The sequence below is a fragment of the Meleagris gallopavo genome, chromosome 10 (assembly GCF_905368555.1).
Source record: "Meleagris gallopavo chromosome 10, MGAL_WU_HG_1.1, whole genome shotgun sequence".
NCBI classification, from domain to species: Eukaryota; Metazoa; Chordata; class Aves; order Galliformes; family Phasianidae; genus Meleagris; species Meleagris gallopavo.
The window spans coordinates 3,377,996-3,394,678 of NC_139413.1; the positions used below are offsets into that span (position 1 = coordinate 3,377,996).

The 16,683-nt window shown below is 52.1% G+C and overlaps 3 protein-coding genes across 5 annotated transcripts in view; 1 reads left to right on the forward strand and 2 right to left on the reverse strand.

The window, feature by feature from the left end:
• Nucleotides 1–606: 606 nt before the first annotated feature.
• KIAA0040 (KIAA0040 ortholog) lies at nt 607–6,070 on the reverse strand. Of its 2 annotated transcripts, none has more exons than XM_085231278.1 (2): nt 5,929–6,070; nt 607–2,489 (listed from the first exon to the last, which is right to left on the reverse strand). In XM_085231278.1, the coding sequence occupies exon 2, from the start codon at nt 2,390–2,392 to the stop codon at nt 2,060–2,062; it is 333 nt and encodes a 110-aa protein (XP_085087404.1). In that variant the 5' UTR covers nt 2,393–2,489; nt 5,929–6,070; the 3' UTR covers nt 607–2,059. The 2 variants fall into 2 exon arrangements, with proteins under 2 accessions (XP_085087404.1, XP_003208566.1); XM_003208518.5 differs by lacking the exon at nt 5,929–6,070 and adding an exon at nt 2,763–4,154.
• LOC109369264 (uncharacterized) lies at nt 5,372–12,634 on the forward strand. The gene is made up of 5 exons (XM_085231806.1): nt 5,372–5,387; nt 5,585–6,107; nt 7,221–7,344; nt 12,310–12,404; nt 12,506–12,634. Exons 1-5 carry the CDS (start codon nt 5,372–5,374, stop codon nt 12,516–12,518), a joined length of 771 nt encoding a protein of 256 aa, XP_085087932.1. The 3' UTR covers nt 12,519–12,634.
• The window catches only part of TNR (tenascin R), a 51,820-nt gene continuing 46,416 nt past the window's right edge, over nt 11,280–16,683 (reverse strand). For both annotated transcript variants that reach the window (XM_085231277.1, XM_085231276.1), the window contains 3 exons: nt 16,349–16,510; nt 15,367–15,530; nt 11,280–15,000 (listed from right to left, as the gene is read on the reverse strand). In XM_085231277.1, the coding sequence (XP_085087403.1) occupies nt 14,881–15,000; nt 15,367–15,530; nt 16,349–16,510 (446 nt within the window). In that variant the 3' untranslated portion in view covers nt 11,280–14,880. The remainder of the gene's footprint in view (nt 15,001–15,366; nt 15,531–16,348; nt 16,511–16,683) is intronic.

Below are 16,683 nucleotides of genomic sequence, written 5' to 3' on the forward strand. Positions count from 1 at the left end.
CTGGTCCAGGGAACAATCAAAAATTAATATCAGCTTCCCCCCACCCCCACCTCCTCCTGCCAGTCCTTCCCAGAGCTCTGTGCCTTTGTGCAGGACCTTAGTGCAGCATCCAGGTGAGAGACAGTTTTTATTTTCATTCATTTTCATGGAGGGATTACTTAGTGGTACAGATGCCCACCGTGCCATTTGGAAAAACTCTGCTCCTTTTGCATGCCTGGTGCAGACAGCTACGAGGAGCTGCAGACACCACGAAATACTTGTCTGATAGAAATCAGCTGGGTTTCACCCTGTGCTGCAGAGCCTTCACACAGGGGAAAAAAAAAAACAAAAACCTTCCTTGCAGCCTGAAATGCTGCTTTTCTTCTTCCCAGTACTTTTTGCCCTGGGGGAGAGGAGCTTGACTGTGTTCATTAACAAGGTGAGGCTAATAAATTTGATTAAGCTAAGCTGTTTCTTTAAGAAAACTTCAAGCTGCACAGCTGTCTGCAGGCAGAGAGGCACAGCACATCTGACCACTAAGCCCTCCCAGCGTCTTATCTAGGGCCAGGGAACAGATACAAGAAAAATTTCCCCATGAAAATAAACACAACTGTTAGAGGCACAGCATTTGTTTGCAGTTTTAGAGTCATTTATTTTTGTACCAAAAAAAAAAAAAAAGCTAGAAAAATGTTTTTTTTTCTTTTTTTTTTTTCTCCTGTTGCATGGACTCTTTAGTCTTTAGGAAAAGGCTGATACTGAAGTGCAGTTGTGGGGAGGCAGTGTGGGGGGGGGGGTGCAGCCGTGTTTCCGTACCATGCTGCTCTCGCCTTCGTGCTCAGATGGCTGTCACCCTGCTGATAGACACAGCTCTCTTGCTTTTGTCTTGAGATGCAGTGGTTCAGTGCATGGTTTGGCCAAAACTGGGGAAAAGTACCTGGGTGGGGGACGGATGTATGTGTGGCAAAGCCTGAAAGTTTTCTACCATTATACATCGCTTCCTGTTTCGGAGGAGGAGGGAGTCGCTTATTTTAATGGTCACAAAGTAAACTGGAATATAAGGCACATATGGGGGCAATTTGAAGCCCTTGTGTGGTGAGGAGCCTTGAGGCTGTCATCAGTGCAGCCAGACAGAGCCAAGCCCCGTGACGTGATGTTAGCATCACCACCCTGCTGGTGTTGCACAAACTGGGATGGGTGACATAAGGAACTGCCAGGAGCTGGTGGCTTTGCCAGGAAGAGAGATGAAGGAGATGGAGAGGGAGATGAGTGCAAGGTCCAGTCCCAGATCTAGCTGTGCTGATGGCCATGCAGCAGCTGGCAGTGGTGTGTGCTCGTGGGTCTGTGCGTGGCCCTGATGTGTGACATGGGGAGGACTGTGCTGGGAAAGTGTCTGCTGCTCCAATAGCAATTCAGTGCACCAAGCCCTGTAACAGAGGGGCCTTTGGTCCTGCTCTTTAGTAGTCATTCAATAAATAACTTTAATAGCCATAGCTAAGCTGTTACACAGCGTCAGCTTACGTCTCCGCTCCTGCAGTAGCATAGAGGTGATGCAGCCTTTGCTGCAGTATGGTGGGCTCTTTAAAAGCAAGTCTGTACAAAAAAAGTCTTTTAAGGAAGATTTTTTAGGTGCTGGTGCAAAAAGGGCTGGTCTTGCAACTTCCTGACTCCTTCCTGCCTCTAGGCTGAGTGGCAGCATGGCCTTCTGCTTTGCTGCCTTAGGCTGGGACTTGAGGTTTCTGAGGTTGGGCTGAGCGCATCCTGCGAAACTCGTATTGCTTTTGATTCGGGGTGGAGGGCCAGGATGTCTGCACTGTACTGTAATGCTGCACTCAGCTTGCCTTGCATCTTCAAGGTGAGAGTGAGCGTGGCCTCATGGTGGCTCAGCAGGCCGTCTGTCCTTTGCAGAGGGTTTCACCTTGGTAGGGGGGCATAAACCCATGTCTACAGGCCTTGCTCTGTGCCGGCCCTCTGATACCCCACTGATGGGCTCAGCCTCTTTTCAAAGTCACCATAAAGCGGCAGCATTTTGGGCATCTCCTTGTAGCACAGCTGGAAGGACTGGAGACATCAGAGTTGGTCACTAGATAGGCAGAGATGGCCTCTTGTCCAGCAAGAGCAGCTTGGGCTGAGCCGAGATCCACAGGTCCTCCTCATCCTTCTTCTTCTTCTTCTTCTTCTTCTTGTTCCTCTCGGCCTGCAGCTGCCCGTTGCTGCTGGGGCTGTCCCTCTTCCTGCTCTGTCTCCTCCAGTGGGAGAAGCAGCAGTGGCAGCAGATGAAGATGGACCCGATGAGGACGACGAAGGGCAGGCCCAACAGCACCGCGAGGCAGACGGTGTTGAAGACGCCCTCCTTGTGCTTGGTGCGAACAAGTTCCAAGATGGAATTAAAGAAAGAGCTGATCTTCTGCTCCATGCTGGCTCCTGGGCAGGATTCCTCTTTTATGGCTCCTCAGGATATGTTTGACTCCTGTGAGGAGCTAACAGGCTCCACGAGCTGCTCTGGATGGTGCCTGCAGAGACAAGAAATCACTCAGATCAGGTGCCTGCGCCCTCGGCATGTTTTTCTTTTCCTCAGAACTGCCAGCACAGCCAAAGCCTCTGCAGGGCGAGAGGTCTGTGCCCACAGAGTCCAGCCAGGAATCACAGTATGGAGGAGCATTCAGGTGGGTGAGAGCCTGCAGGACCCAAGCAGATCACCCACGGCTCAGCGTGGGACTCTGGTCCCCAGAAAGCAGCCTCTTGCCCCCCAGGGACTGTCTGCTTGAGAAGCCTCCGTGACTCACCTGGGAATTGCTCCAAGGCTTGGGCAGGGCTGAGGAGCATTTTTGTGGCATGATGTGAGGTTTTCCTCCCCTTCAAGGAGGGAGAGATGCTGTTGAGCCCCAGGTTTTTGGGGAAGCCCTCCTGCAATAGAGGCGGCCAGGGTAAAGGAGCTGCTGCCTCCACTCCCAACCACCCTCTGGTCCTGCTCGAGGGCCAGGCAGAGCTCCTGGGGGTTTTAAGCCAAGAATTTGGAGGTCATTAAGTTACGGATTGTGTAGGTGGAAGGTGGAAGGAGCAACATCAGGCTCAGAGAGCATGTTTCACCCTGATTTGGCATTTTACATCGGTGTCTCGTTGCTTTGCTTTGCTTTTGCCTTTAGGAGTCCAGCCCCACAGTCTCTCAAGGGAATATTGAAACCCCTAGCGTGCACCACAGGGGAAGCTGAGGCACAGCAAAAAGAAAACTAAGACTTTCACAAGGCAGCAGATCAGATATATAGCCAGACATATGCACAAAGGTGTCCCAGAGGAGCCGCTCACCTTCACCAGCAGACCTAAAGTGAAGGGGAGAAATGCTAATCAGAGCATTTCTTTGGCACCTGAACTCTGTTTGCTGTATCCACTAAATTGCTGGTTCTCCTCCTCTAGGGAGCAGTGGGAAGGGCCCCAAGCTGAAGCCTCCATCTCTACAGTGCTGCCCTTCCCTGCTCATGTATCGCTGCAGTGGCACCTGCTATCTCCAGCTACCCCTGCACCAAGCGTTTAGTTTCCTGCAGCACTTTGGGTGCACGCACACCCAGCCCACCTCCTACCAACCACCAAAGTTATCTGATCCATAAGAAAAACCATAAGAGCCCGACAGCCTGCAGCACAGCACCTGCGACCTGCCAAGAGGAAGCAGCACCGTGGTGGGCAGGCTCCAAATGGCAGCTCAGAAGCAAAAATCCAGTCGCTGCTCCATTGCCTACTTCATGCACAGGAAAAAGGGAATTAAAAAAAAGCTTTGTTCCCAGGAGGGGTAAGAGAAAGTCCCTGGGTGCTCGTGGTGCTTCCTGCTGCCCACTGCACTGCAAGCAAAGGGCATGGAGGAGTGCAGGGAGCACTTCTTTGAGCTGTGCTGTGTCCCAGATTTCCTCCTCTCCGAGACCATTTTTAGTGCAGATGTCGTAAGGTTAAATGGCCGTACAAATAAACAGAACAGCTTTCCCTTGGCTTGAATCGTCTGCCTGAAGCAGGTTTGCCATTTATCCATAAATATCCTGACAGCTTGCTATCCAGGCAGGAACACTGGGATCCTATGATGCACTTCATTCCAAAAAGCTTCTAAAGAAAAAAAAGAAAAGAAAAAAAGCGAAAAAACAACCGCCTCAATTTCAGACAAAACAGGATGTTCAATTTTACTCCTGCCCTAAGCCGCTTCATGTTTACTGCCTGTAAACTTCAGGGGAGGGAAGGAGGGCTGGGACTTCCTTTTAAGCTCATAATTAATTGTTTGCAGTAAAAAAAAAAAAAAAAAAAAAAAAAAAAAAAGGAGAGAGTCCTTTGAAATATTTCCACTTGAAAATGGATCTGAATGTGGGGAAAAAGCCGTGGTTGGCTGTTTAGTCTGCAGGGGGAGGCTGGCAGCTGGGACCCCTACCCTGCAGCGTGGGACAGCAGAACCAAGGGGTGATGCATCCTTGCAGGGCAGGAAGAGGCACGGCACCCAGCACGGCAGCCAGGCTGCCTTGTAGCACTGCTGCTTTTCAAATGCCTTTTCTTTTTGGTGCGTGCATCGCCTTTTGTGTTGTGGATGAAGAGATGCCTGTGAGCTACATGAAGGGGTTCTTCTGTTACTAAATAAATAAATAGGAGAGGGAGAGCAGGAAAACGGGTGCCTTGTTGAGCCTGAGAGTGCTGGGGTTAGCCGAGGCCACCCATTGCTAGCTCAGTGCCTGCCTTCCTGCACGCAGCCCTTCCTTCTCACTGCTTTTTAGGAAAGTTTAGTGCTGCTGCCCCGTTGGTGCTGCAGCAGCAGCATCTCCCTTTGGAGAAGGATGGAGGGGCAGAGCCACATCCAAGCTGTGATCCAGGATGGGTGTGAGCGTACACAGAGCTGCCGGTGGGAGGTCGGTGTGTTTCTGGGCCAAGAACCATCAACTGGGCCAGGAGGCACTTGGAGACAGGGCAGTGTCTGGGAGGGCTGCTCAGCCCCTGCTAAAAGCACTCTTTGTGCTGAGGAAGTGTTGGCAGAGTATCAGGAGGAGGCTGACAGGAGAACTGGCTCGGGAGGTCCTGCAGTGGGGTTTGGAGCTGACGTGTGTGCCTCTCCTGTTGGGGTTATTGGAGGTGGGTGTCCAGCACCGCATCCTTTAATCCACCTCAGCTGGAAGCAAGCTGGTTAAGGACGGGAGCATCTCGTCGTTACAGGGGAGGGGAAGCAAGCTGGGGGGCACAGGCTGGGCACAGGGAACCTAGCACACGCTGCCTTGCTTGCCCACATCCGCGGCACAGCAACTGCAGCCGTGCAAGGAGCTGCAGGGCCCCTGCAGATGAGGCCAAGGGCTGGGAGTCACCGTGCACCAAGCCAAGGTGCAGTGTGTCCCAGGTCCCCTGGAGCCTGTGAGCTCCGTGACGCAGCCGGGTACGCATGCGGAACACCGCCGGTTTTCCCTGTTTGCACCTGCAGATTAGAAGGCAGCGGGGTGAAGCCTGAGCCGTCGCAGACCTGGAAGTGGTGAGCAGCAGCAGCAGCAGCAACAGCAGCCCCGCCGTCATCCGCCCGTTCAAACGCTGCAAAGCCGCCGCACGGAGCAGAACTTCACCCCGTGCCCCCAAGCGCACGGCTACGGCCCGGCATGAGCGCTCTCGACGCGGCTGCTGCTAACGGGGTTAAACCGAAAGCACGGGCTGAGCTGCACGAAGCACAGCACGGACCTCGCCCGGCACTGTGCCACAGCGGCCACAAGACCCTCTCTGTGCCCACACCAATGTCATCAGGAGCCCCGCAAGCGCGGCTCCACCTGGCTCAGCCCCGGAGCCCAGCTGCCAACCGGGGGAGTCGACAGCACCTCCTGCGTCCGTGACACCGTCCCTTCAGAGGTGGCAGCCGCAGTCACCCCAACACCTCGCACCCCCCATCCCGCACCTGGGCACCCCGCAGGCGGCTCCCGCAGGGAGCTCCGCGTGCCGCCGGCCCGCACCTACCTCGTCCCGCCGAGCAGATGGAATGGGCCGCCCGACACGCAGCCTCCGCCCCCGGCCCGGCCCCGGCGGGGTCCCCCCGCTCCGCCCCGGTGCTGGCTGCGCTCCCGGGCCCTAGAGGAGGAGCTGAGGGGACGGGGCGGACGGCCCGAGGGGAGCCGGGCTCACAGCGCGGAGTTTGGGTACGGCGGGCAGGAATTGGAGAGGGCTGCCTTTAGACGGGACGGGCTGTGGAGGAGGCGGCTTCCCTGCAGGGCGGTGCTCGGAGGGTTCGGTGCTTTCCAGACGTGATTCCTGCTCGGTTTCGAACGCCCCCACCCCTCCCAGTTTAAGCTTTCCTTCCCGTTTCTCTTTTATCTGCTCACAAGGGATAACCTGAATCCGCCGTAGCCCCGTGCGCTGTGCTGGCGGCCGGGCGTGCTGTGACTGGAAGAGCAGACAGCTGGGGCTGTCCCGGCCAGAGCAAGCGGGGCAAACCCCACGCCTGTTTGATCCTCCTTAACTAGAAGTGGCCATTTTTAGCGGCCCCAGGGCCAGCATAGCCGCAGGTGTTGGGCCTTGGGCTCGTTGCCCTGTACTGTGACTCAGTCCTTTCTTGTTGCTGGCTGACTTTGGCAGAAGCCTCACCAAGCAAGGTGAGCTGAGCCCCAGCCTTTGGGGCCCCTCGTGGTCCTTCGCCAGCTCTCAGGTTTGGCCAGTGAAGGTTCAGGTTGGATATTAGGAACAAGTACTTCTCCAAAAGAGCAGTGATGCAGTGGCACAGCTGCCCAGGGAGGCGGTGGGTCACTGTCCCTGGAGGTGTTACAGAACCATGGAGATGTGGCACCGAGGGATGTGGTTAGTGGGCAGTACTGGAGGCAGGTTGGACTCGATGGTCTTAGAGGTCTTTTCCAGCCTGAATGGTTCTATAACTCCCAGGGATATCTGAATAGCCTCATATCCTCTTTCCAGTGGTGGTCCATAACAGATGCATTACAAGAACACGAATCCCTCCTAACCGATGGGGTGAGGAGCCCCACAGCTCAGCTATGTGTGGTGTTAAAAAAAAAAAAAAAAAAACAGCCAAATTTTGGGGGTTTGAACCTGTCACCTGTTAGTTTCATTCAGCCTCCCCACTTCCCTATGAGTGAGGCTGCGGGGCTGCTCTGACTCAGCAAGCACGAGCGCTGGGGATGGGAACACGATGCAGTGAACACTCTGAGGGGATGTGATGGAGCTGGTGACGATGGCTCTGCCCTTGGCAAGATGTGGCCATTGCTGCTCGTACTGAACTCTCTGGGTGCTTTGTTTTCCAGAAGTAGCATCAAGTCAGAGGAAGCTGTGACTCAGAGGCCGATGAATCACTCCTGCTCCAGATTACACGGCTTTTTTCCTCCTCCTGGGCCTCCAGCACAGACTGAGGAGCTCACAGAGACATTGGTGAGAAATCTTTTAAAGCTGGAACGAGACCTGAACATTTGGGAAACACTGCAGTGACTGGTGGTGAAAACACTGCTGTAACACATCGGTGCTCCACGAGCAGGGCTCTGTGTCCCACCGGACCCATGGGATCTGCCAGCACATGGCCTATTTTTAACCCAAAACACGCAGTCCCCCAGGATGTTGTGTTTTCAACCCACATCCGTGCACCCTCACCCCCCTCAGAGCCTCACTGCAGCAAAATTCCCCAATTTCCCCCCTCCAGCACAGAGCAGAGCTGCTGCTCACGGGCACACCTTCCCCTCTGCTCTGTTTGCACACTGTGGCCCAGCTCAAAGTAAGCAATGGAAAACTCTGCTCGCAGGGAAACATTCCTCTCATTTTTCCCCGATGCTTCTGCCTTTTCCCTCCTTCTCCCCCTCCCAGCAAAAAGAAAGGAGAAAAAGAAAAAAGAAAAAAAAAAAAAAAAAAGAAAAGGAGGCTGCAGTTTAAATGCTAAAAATAAAGCTGCCCGGTCGCTTGCTGGATAAAAATAGCGGCCCCTGGTATTTATTTGAGCAGCAGCAGTCGCCTTTCCGGCTTTGGAGCAGAGCTCAGGAGGAGGATGGGGCGGGCGATGCTTGAGGCCAGCTGGTGGGCACAGAAGCTGCCTTGGGTTTGGCTTGAGGTCAGGCCTTCCTCCACCTGGGGCAGTTCTCCTGGGGCAGGACGGGCCCCAGCGCGCTGGGTTCCATCTGTGTGCCAGGGAGCTGTGCCCCCACAAGTGCCTGTGGCTCCATTCTGCACCCGCAGCGATGGGGATGCTGCTCCGGTGCTGCGCGGGGCTGTCAGGTTGAGCGCCCCTTATTAAAAAGAGGGTTTGTTTGGGACATTCCAAACAATTGGTGGTTGCTTTGTGTGTGTGAGCAGGAGCTCCTTCCTGAGGAAATCCCATGGCAGCAGGAGGTGGGGAGAGCGGAACTGCCTGCAGGAACTGTATGGGGAGCAGCCTGAGGATGAGGAGGTGCCCTGGCACGGAGATGGGGCAACGGGGTACCCCTCCCCCAGCACCATAATGGGATGCCCAGCATCCCTCAGGGCTGGACTTCTTGGGAATGTCAACCAGATGCACGGGGCTGAGCAATGCTGGGATGTGGGCCTTCCTACCCAAGCGCTGTATCTGACCTGGTTTGCTGTCTGTTGGGATTGCTCACTGCAAAGCAGAGTCCCAGGGGTTAATGGCTTGGAGCGGAGGTGTGGTTGGGCTGCTTGGATTCTGTTGTCTTGTTGTTTTTTTTTTAATCTCATGTTGCTCTGAACACCTGGTTTCTGCCTGATGTTGAGAGCTGCCAAGATGGCTTTTTTTTTTTTCATTTTTAAGAATGTGTTTGTAAAGGTGGGAGCAGGGGCACAGCCCTCTGCATTGTGCTCTATCCCTCTGCTGCAGCTGAGCATTGGGCACCCCTCAGTGTCAGCACCCCAAACTTGAGCCCAGCAGAGCAGTAGTAGGGCAGGGCAATGCCATTCCTTTAACAAATAGCAGGCACCATTTTTCTTTTTTTTCTTTTTTTTTTTTAATAAATATTTGTTTAATCTCACATTCAGCACAAAGCTTCGTTGTGAGCAGCGTAGGACCTCAGTGTTTGGGGCCCGATGCTGCCCCACAGCTCTGCTCTATGGGGACCGTGCAGCTGGGGCAGGGGGGAAATGAAAGCAAGATGCAAATCGTTGGAGGGGAGAGAGGACAAACAGCCAGAGGCCTTTCTCCTGTGGGTGTTTCACCTCTCCCTGACCCCCTCAAGGGACAACAGGTGCCCTTCTTTGGTGATGCTCAAAGCTTTGCATGGTGCTGGGGTCGGTGGGCAGGCAGGAGGATGCAGCTTCGATATTTCTGCCTCTAGTACCATGTATATCCCCTATGCTTTTATCATGGGAAAGTGCTGGAATGGATTGGAAGTGTCACAGTGTGTATGTATAGGTGGGAAAGAGAACAGCCCATGGGCTGCCCTCCTCTCTCTCCCAGTCCCACAAAGGGGATAATGGATCAATGAAAATTAAAAGCCATGCATTTGGATTTGATTGAAAGAGATATATTTTTTTTAATGCCCTGCATAATTATGTGGTAGCGCTTGTAGCTATGGGAGTCAGAGAGATAAAAAGGGGAATGAGGGTTTTAAATGGATGATGAGCACATTCAGGCTTACGAGGGGGAATAAAAACCAAGAAACAAACATTAGAAACAGGGCTGTAAGGAAATATCACGTTCTGCAAGGCATCATGCATGGGATGTGGGCACCCCGAGCTCAGGAAGCTTGGCACTTTCTCTGCAGGGCACTGGGTGCTTTCCCAGCCCCCTAAGCTGGAAGGCAGAGAAGGGGGGATGGCAGTGGGGGTTTGGGATGGAGGGTTAAAGCTGCTGCTGCTCAAGTGCCAGCCTGCAGTTAGTTGGGACCTCTCAGATCCCCAAGTGCCAGGCTTGGGGCCAATGCTTACAGGCTGGCCAAGAATCCTTGTGTGCCCTCCTGGTGTTTGCTGGTGGGACAAAGTTCCTAAGCATCACTCATGCAAGAAGGGGACTTTGGTAAGAGGGCTCTGATGAAATATTTGGGTACAAAGTGCAGATGGGGTGGCGGGCAGCACAGTGTTTGGCTGGAGCTCCACCTGGCCCCAGGAGGAAAGGGGCTGCCAGGCAAAGCCCAGGCATTATGCTTCTTGGAGAGGATGGGAACAGGACATCTTACCATGTGTGACCCCGCCTGGAATGTGCTGGACTTAGTATCACCACTGCATGCAATAAGTGCATGTGCCATGCAAAAATGTGCTGTGCAGGGACAGTGGGGTGATGGGCTGGGTGGGCACCAGTGGTGGGTGATGGGATTGGTGTGGTGGGGTTCAGGACTGCCCTGGGCTGAAGGAGGAGCATGGGGAATTTGGGAAAGGGCTTGTGGCAGCCTGGCCTCCTCCTCATCCAGTCTGAAATGTGTTGGAGAGCAGTGGCCTCACCTAGGTGTCATACAGGGCACCCACCAGGTTGGGTTGCTGAGATGCAAAGCACGGTCAGCTTTAGCAGCACAGGTGGTGGGACACCTCTGGGTGTTACCCACAGAGATCACTGCTATCCCCACTAGATGGGCACCATGATGGAGACCGAGATGTCCTCCACCTCCTACATCTGCAGAAAACTTTGTGAGCCTTGGTTCAAATTGGAGCTGAGGTTATTCATTGGCACAGGGGTCATTTGGTGCCGATGGCTGAGCTCCAGGCATTGCTGTCCTCTCCCCACAGCAGTGGGGCTGCAGATGTGCCCCGTGATCTGCAGTTCCCTTTTTTCTCTCCAATTGGAGTAAGAAACAGGAGCATAGAAAGCACCGCAAAGCAAATTCCCCTGGTTTTGTCTCTCCGGAATTAAATTTAGCAGTCTGGCAGAAGGGCTTCTTTGGGGCTTTCTCATTCTGGCTGGCTGCACTGTGAACATGAAAATTTAAGATGTGAGATCTAAATAAAGCCTGCATGTGGAATGAAGGGAAGCTTCCCGTACTCTCTGAGATTTGCACTTGTCCTGGTTGTTTTGCTAAACCCATGCTGTGTTTTGTTTTACTAGGAGCACGTTCTGCCAGGAAGGTGCTGGTGGAAGGAGGGTACCTTGATTTGGGGCTTCAGCCCTCGAATCACAGAATTGTAGAACCATTCAGGTTGGAGAAGACCTCTCAGATCCCCAAGTCCAACCCCAACCCAGCCCACCATGCCCACATTCCTCAGTGCCACATATCCGTGGTTCAGAATACCTCCAGGGATGGTTGACCCCACCACTCCCAGGGCAGCCTGTGCCACTGCATCACCACTTCTTTGGATGAGTTTTTCCTAATATCCAGCCTGAACCTTCCCTGGAACAATGTAAGGCCATCACCTCTCATTCCTCCACTTTTGTTTTTCTTCCCAGACAGGCACACAGCTCACTCGTTTGGTATCTTTTATTAATGTATAGAAAATGCATTAAAAAAAGGAACTATACATAGCCTAAGAGCGGTCAAGACTAAAAATACTAGTTAACAATGGTTAACAAGCGTCGATCCCATTCTCCCAGCTACGTTTTCATTATGGGGTGGGGGAGGGTTGTTTAATATATTATTTATTTATATTATTTATTTTCTCTCTTTATGCATTTATCCGCTTTCATCTTCCCCTCATTTGGCTGCACTGGTCTGCGTTTGGTTCATCAAAATCTCTCCATAGGGTTTCGTTGCCTCTGTTCTTCCGTCGCCTTTCTGTGTTGTTTAGTTTTTAGTTTCTGAAGGAGGAAACACAATGGCAGCATAACACCTGTACGTGAGGCGCTACTTTTTGCTTGGTTGGTTCCATCCCCATGTCACCATCCCTCTGGCAAACTTCTGACACCTGCACAGCTCTGGGCTGGGCAGGGACATGCCACCCATCCATGAGGGCTTGGTTGGGTTTGGTGACCCAACTACAGGTGGTTGGTTGGTAGAAATGGGGCTGGGCTTGGTCCTGAGGCAGAGCCTTTGGTCGGGGAGGAGGGTGTAAGCATGGATTAAAGTTTTTTGGGGTGAGAACTCTTTGCTGGTAGTATCTGACAGGGTGAAGGCTACTGGGTGTTGCTTGGAGGTGTGTGGTCACCCCAGGGTGTGATGTGCTGGGGTCTGGAAAAGGGAAGCTGGATGGTGTGAAGGTAAGATGCTGGGTGGTTGCTGGGGCTCCTGCTGCACTTCTGCAGGCTGCCTGAACCTCTGCCTCACATGGTGTGAATATTGCTTTGGGAAGGAGCTGAGAGCGCATTTAGGCTTGTACTGCGCTTTGTGATGCCCACAGTAAAGCAGCACAAAGTGGAGGAGCAGAGGTGAAGGCTCTGATGGTCTTGAAGCATCCTCCTGCCAAAACCCAGCTCTCTTTGGGGAAGCCCCCACTCCATTATTCCTCCATAAATGCTGCCCTAAGTGTCACCTCACTGAATGCAGCTCTTCCTTTCAGGCCTTCTTGTCTTTAGATGGAGTAAAGCAGCGTGCAGTGGAAAGGTGGACGTCAGGTGGGAACAGAAACAGAGGGATAACTGCATTGGGAAAGAGGTGAGAGGGTCCCTTGGTGTTTCCTTCTGGTGTTTTGGGTTTAGAAACAAGAGGTGGCTTTGGAAGGCTGTGGAGGTGCTGGAGCATGTGGTCTTCTGCAGGGTGAAGGGCTGATATGCTGCTGGTGCTGTGGGCGTTGGGATGTGACAGCAGCAGTGTCCAGGCAAAGGGGCCCTGACCCATCAGGACGGTGGTGGAAGGAAGCAGAGCAGGTGACGTTGAAAGGAGAATTGGGAAGAAGCCAGGTTTTCTGGCTTGTAACAACCCTTTTGTTTTCCTGAAAGAACTTGTTTTGTTTCACTGGAAGATTGAATATTGTCCCCAGGGGTGTCCTTCAGACTTGACAACAGAGCTGTGTTGGCCAGACCCTCCTGTCCCAGCTGCAGGACCGCAGCATGACGGATGTGAGCAGAGAGGGAGGGATGCATCTACTGTGAGAATAGCCTCTTTGAGGATCTTCTTTTGAGCCTCCTGGAAAAGCAAGGCAGGTTTTGATTTTCTGTTTGTTTTGTGCTTATGAAAACAATTTTCTTGCCTTCCCCTTGATAGCCAGTATTGAGTTACCATTTTCTTTTTCACTGCCATCTCTTTGTTACACCTGGGTGGGAAAGCAAACAGCTCAGTCCTGAACAGGAGATGAACACCATCCACCACTAACATCTATTCCTAGCTGTAACTGCTGTACTACGGCACTTTATTTAAGGTACTTCTTACCCATAAACTCGCGGTTATGGGGAAGATGTTACTGTGCTGGTCTAGCAGGAGGCCTCTTCAGTTTTAATCAGTCCTGCCTGCTGCTTTTTGGGATCTTTAATGGGGGCGGGCTGCTCAAGTGGACTGAAATATTGCCATCAGTGATGCTGCAGAGATCTCAACACGTGCAGCCTCCTGCCTGGCTTGTGCCTCAGCTGCTGGACTCACTTGGTGAGAATGGATTAAAATCTGATTTGTGACAGCAGGCAGTGAACTGCCCACCTTGGGGGGCTGGAACCCATGTCTAATCCCGACCCTGGGGCCAGCTGAAGTTGTGTGCCCAGCGTGGACAAAGGGGCTGGATTCCTGCTTAATGCCCTCCTTCAGCTCCGCAGGGTGATGAGTAACGTCAGCAAATCAAGGAGCATGACCATGAAAGAGACACTGGCCTGAATTATAAGCTACTGTAAAGATGCCTTTATGTTGCCATCTGGAAGATGTTTCCTGAAACAAAGCAGCTTCAGTGTGGTAAAATCAAAAAGCAGTGTTCAGCATTTGTAATTCTGCCTCGGCTGTGCATCCAGCGATGGGCTGCATTGTCCTGGGACACATGGGTGACAAAGCACAGCATTGAGCAGAGCTTCTGCGGAGCGATGGGTCCGTGGTGATGGCCACTGGGGCTCTGTGCAGGTGGCAGCAATGGCAGCAGAGCACAACAAAGGCTACCTGAGGTGTCCGTTTTCCTTAAGAGAAATTAAGAATGGGAAGAGTGAATGCGTCTGTTCTTTCAAGGGTCTCTAAGTGCTCCAAAATCTAAATGGGCCAAGCCTTCTTTTGAGGAGGGAAGTAGTTGATTTCCCATGAGAAAGATGGTGATACCAAGGCACTGAGATTTGGGTCCCTCTTGTGATGGAAGCATGGAGGGATGGTGTAGAGGGAAGGCAACGAGCCTTTCTCAGCATGCACTTGTCTTCTCTTGGCTGTGCTGTCATCATCCCCTGCTGCGTACAGGTCCCTGGACATGGCATGACACAACTGCTGGCTTCAGGCTGAGCTCTGGTTGTGTGATGGCTTTTTTGGTTGCTGGTCCCTCTCTGTGGCTCTTTGGTTTGAGACCAGTGACCTCTGTGAATGACATCATGGTGGCATAAAGAAGTAGCAGAAGAAACAGACCCTAATCATGACTTCAAGACTGAAAGAATTGATCTTTTTTTTAACTCAGTCTATCATCTTCTATTTTCTTCTCTTTTTCTCTCAAGCTCAGTGTAACCCAAACACATTGCCATGGGCTTGAAGTGTGACAGCTTGCTTGTTGAAGGATGGTGTCTATAGGGGCTCAGGGCCTCCCTGCTGAGAAAGGACAGGGATGGGGAGGAGGCCAGATATCCCTGGCTGTGCCTTGGGGTAGAAATGATGGCACCAAGGCTCCCTTCTGGGAAGGCTTCTGCCACCAGCCCTGTAACAAAACTGTCGGACAGGGTTTGCTGGGGATTTTAACAAAAATATCAAAAAATCTCTCTGTCTCTTTCTCTTTCTTTTCATGTTAAGGGCCAGAGTATGGGGGTAGGGAGACTGGAAATTTGGTATTTCTCTGGGACAGATGCAAAGCAATGAGTTCTTTCTTTCCCCACAGCCTTTGCTTGTGCTGTGGTTCCCTCCAGGACTCGTGAGGGGCAGGTTGCTATCTCAGAGGAGGAGTATTTTTTTTTTTTCCCCTTTTCATATTATAAAATACAAACAAATGACAGAAAAGGTCAGGTGGTGGGAAGGGAGTTCTGCTGGCTCAGAGCTGTAAGGACCGTCGCTTCCTCCCAGAGATGTTACGGTGGTTGTAAGGTCGCATCTTCATTTCCACGAAGGGGATGGAGAACTCGTGGCCTTTCCAGTGGTACCAGTTAATTCCCTGGAAGGAGGAAGAAGTAAAGGGTGAAAGGTTAGGATTTGGGGTAAAGAAAGGCACACACACACACACACACAGAATGAAAGCATGAGAGGAAGGAAATGAGCATGGTTGCATAGAGAAACCAGAGTGCTACACGAAGAGCAAGAAACTCTTCTGCTGCACTGGCTTGCTTGTTGTTTTTTTTTTCTTCCCACTGCCCAAAGGCTCCTGATGAGATTTGATGGATATATTTTGTAATGTAACCTAAAAGAATGCCGTGGCAAATGACCAAGGCAGCCAATGTCAGCGACCCCAGTGCCCCGACCATGCAGCCCCAGCCCGAGCCTGAAGAAATGCTGAAGGTTCTCAGCCCAGCTCTGCCCTTACCTGACTGTGCCTGGACTCTCCATACTTGCCATTGAGGTTGGTCCGGTGGCAGTTCTTATACCACCAAGCCCCCTTGTAGGACATGGCACAGTTGGTCACGGCCACGTCGTTGTCCCTGTCCTTGGTGGAGAAGGGGCGGCCCTGGTGGTAGGTGAGGGAGTCCCCTGTGGAAAGAGATGCTGTTAAGGGGGATGGACCAACAAACCTGCTGCTGGCTTGCGTGCCTCAATGTTCAAGCCATCTGGTCTTTCACGAGGAAATTCTGGTGTGTGCGGTAGCCTGTCAGTCAACTGCTCAAAGAGCTGAAGGCTGGTGGGATGGTGTGGGAATAGCATTAACTGGGATTGCTCATGGTGGATTCATCTGAGGTCCTCTACTGTTGGTTTTGGATCAGTACAGACCATAGGAAATCTTAGGGTTTGGAAGATAAAGTAGCAGTGTCTATGTTTGGATCTGAATTTCAGTGTTTCAGAAGTGAGCTAAAGCCCTGATTTCTTGGGTCTGGATCTGCTGCATACCTTCAGGAATTTTCCTCCCTCCTTCCCTCTTGCTAACCAAAGGGACATTCCCATTCTAGAGGAAACCAAGCATTTTTCTCTTGAACCAAAATGGTTACCATGGACAAAGTTCTGCAGAGGATTTCAGATTTTTCCATTGCTGAAGGAGGGTGATAAACCATCAATAGTGAGCTGTGGTGATGTTCACTGAGATGACACCTCTGGTGGTTGACATGGTTATCTGAACAGCAACGACTCTGATATTTAATATATTATCCCTGATGGAAAATTCTCTCGGTCCCTAGTGGAATTTACCAGCCTGCTTTGCACAGTGAACTGCAGGAAGGCAGAAAGGGCTACAGGCTTGCATCTTGCCACTCCAGAAATGCAAGCTTTGATGTTGGGATTTCCTTTATACTTTCAGACTGACCGGTCCCAGCATTTCTCTACTGCACCCGAGATGCCAGCTAGCCCTGAAGCTGTACCAGAAGTGCCATTGTAGTCTCCTATCCGGAGCTTGTAGAGGCTCCGGGAGTCACCGATGGAGAATTTGTCATAGTAAGCATATGCTGCTTCCTGGCCATCCCTCATGTCTATGCGCAGCTCGTAGCGTCCCTGCGATGTGATCTTGTGGATGTTGTCCAAGCCTGGGGACACAAGCAACAAGACACCCAGTGAGATGCGCACCTGGATCTGCTATGTCAGACAACCAGAAAGCTCTGGGCAGGTAAAGTGTTTCTGGATAATGAAAGCAAGATGAGGCAATAAGGGCAGCTTGTGGTTAAGCCTTATCTCTGCTGACACTGATGAGGTCTAAGCT

What these genes read in the sequence shown, in the direction of transcription:
- KIAA0040 (XM_085231278.1), bottom strand. Translation starts at nt 2,392, where the DNA reads ATGGAGCAGAAGATCAGCTCTTTCTTTAATTCCATCTTGGAACTTGTT.
- LOC109369264 (XM_085231806.1), top strand. An exon ending in GCTCACAGCGCGGAGTTTGG is followed by an intron (nt 6,108 to 7,220) that starts GTACGGCGGGCA and finishes TTTGTTTTCCAG; the next exon opens with AAGTAGCATCAAGTCAGAGG. An exon ending in AGGAGCTCACAGAGACATTG is followed by an intron (nt 7,345 to 12,309) that starts GTGAGAAATCTT and finishes TCTTCCTTTCAG; the next exon opens with GCCTTCTTGTCTTTAGATGG.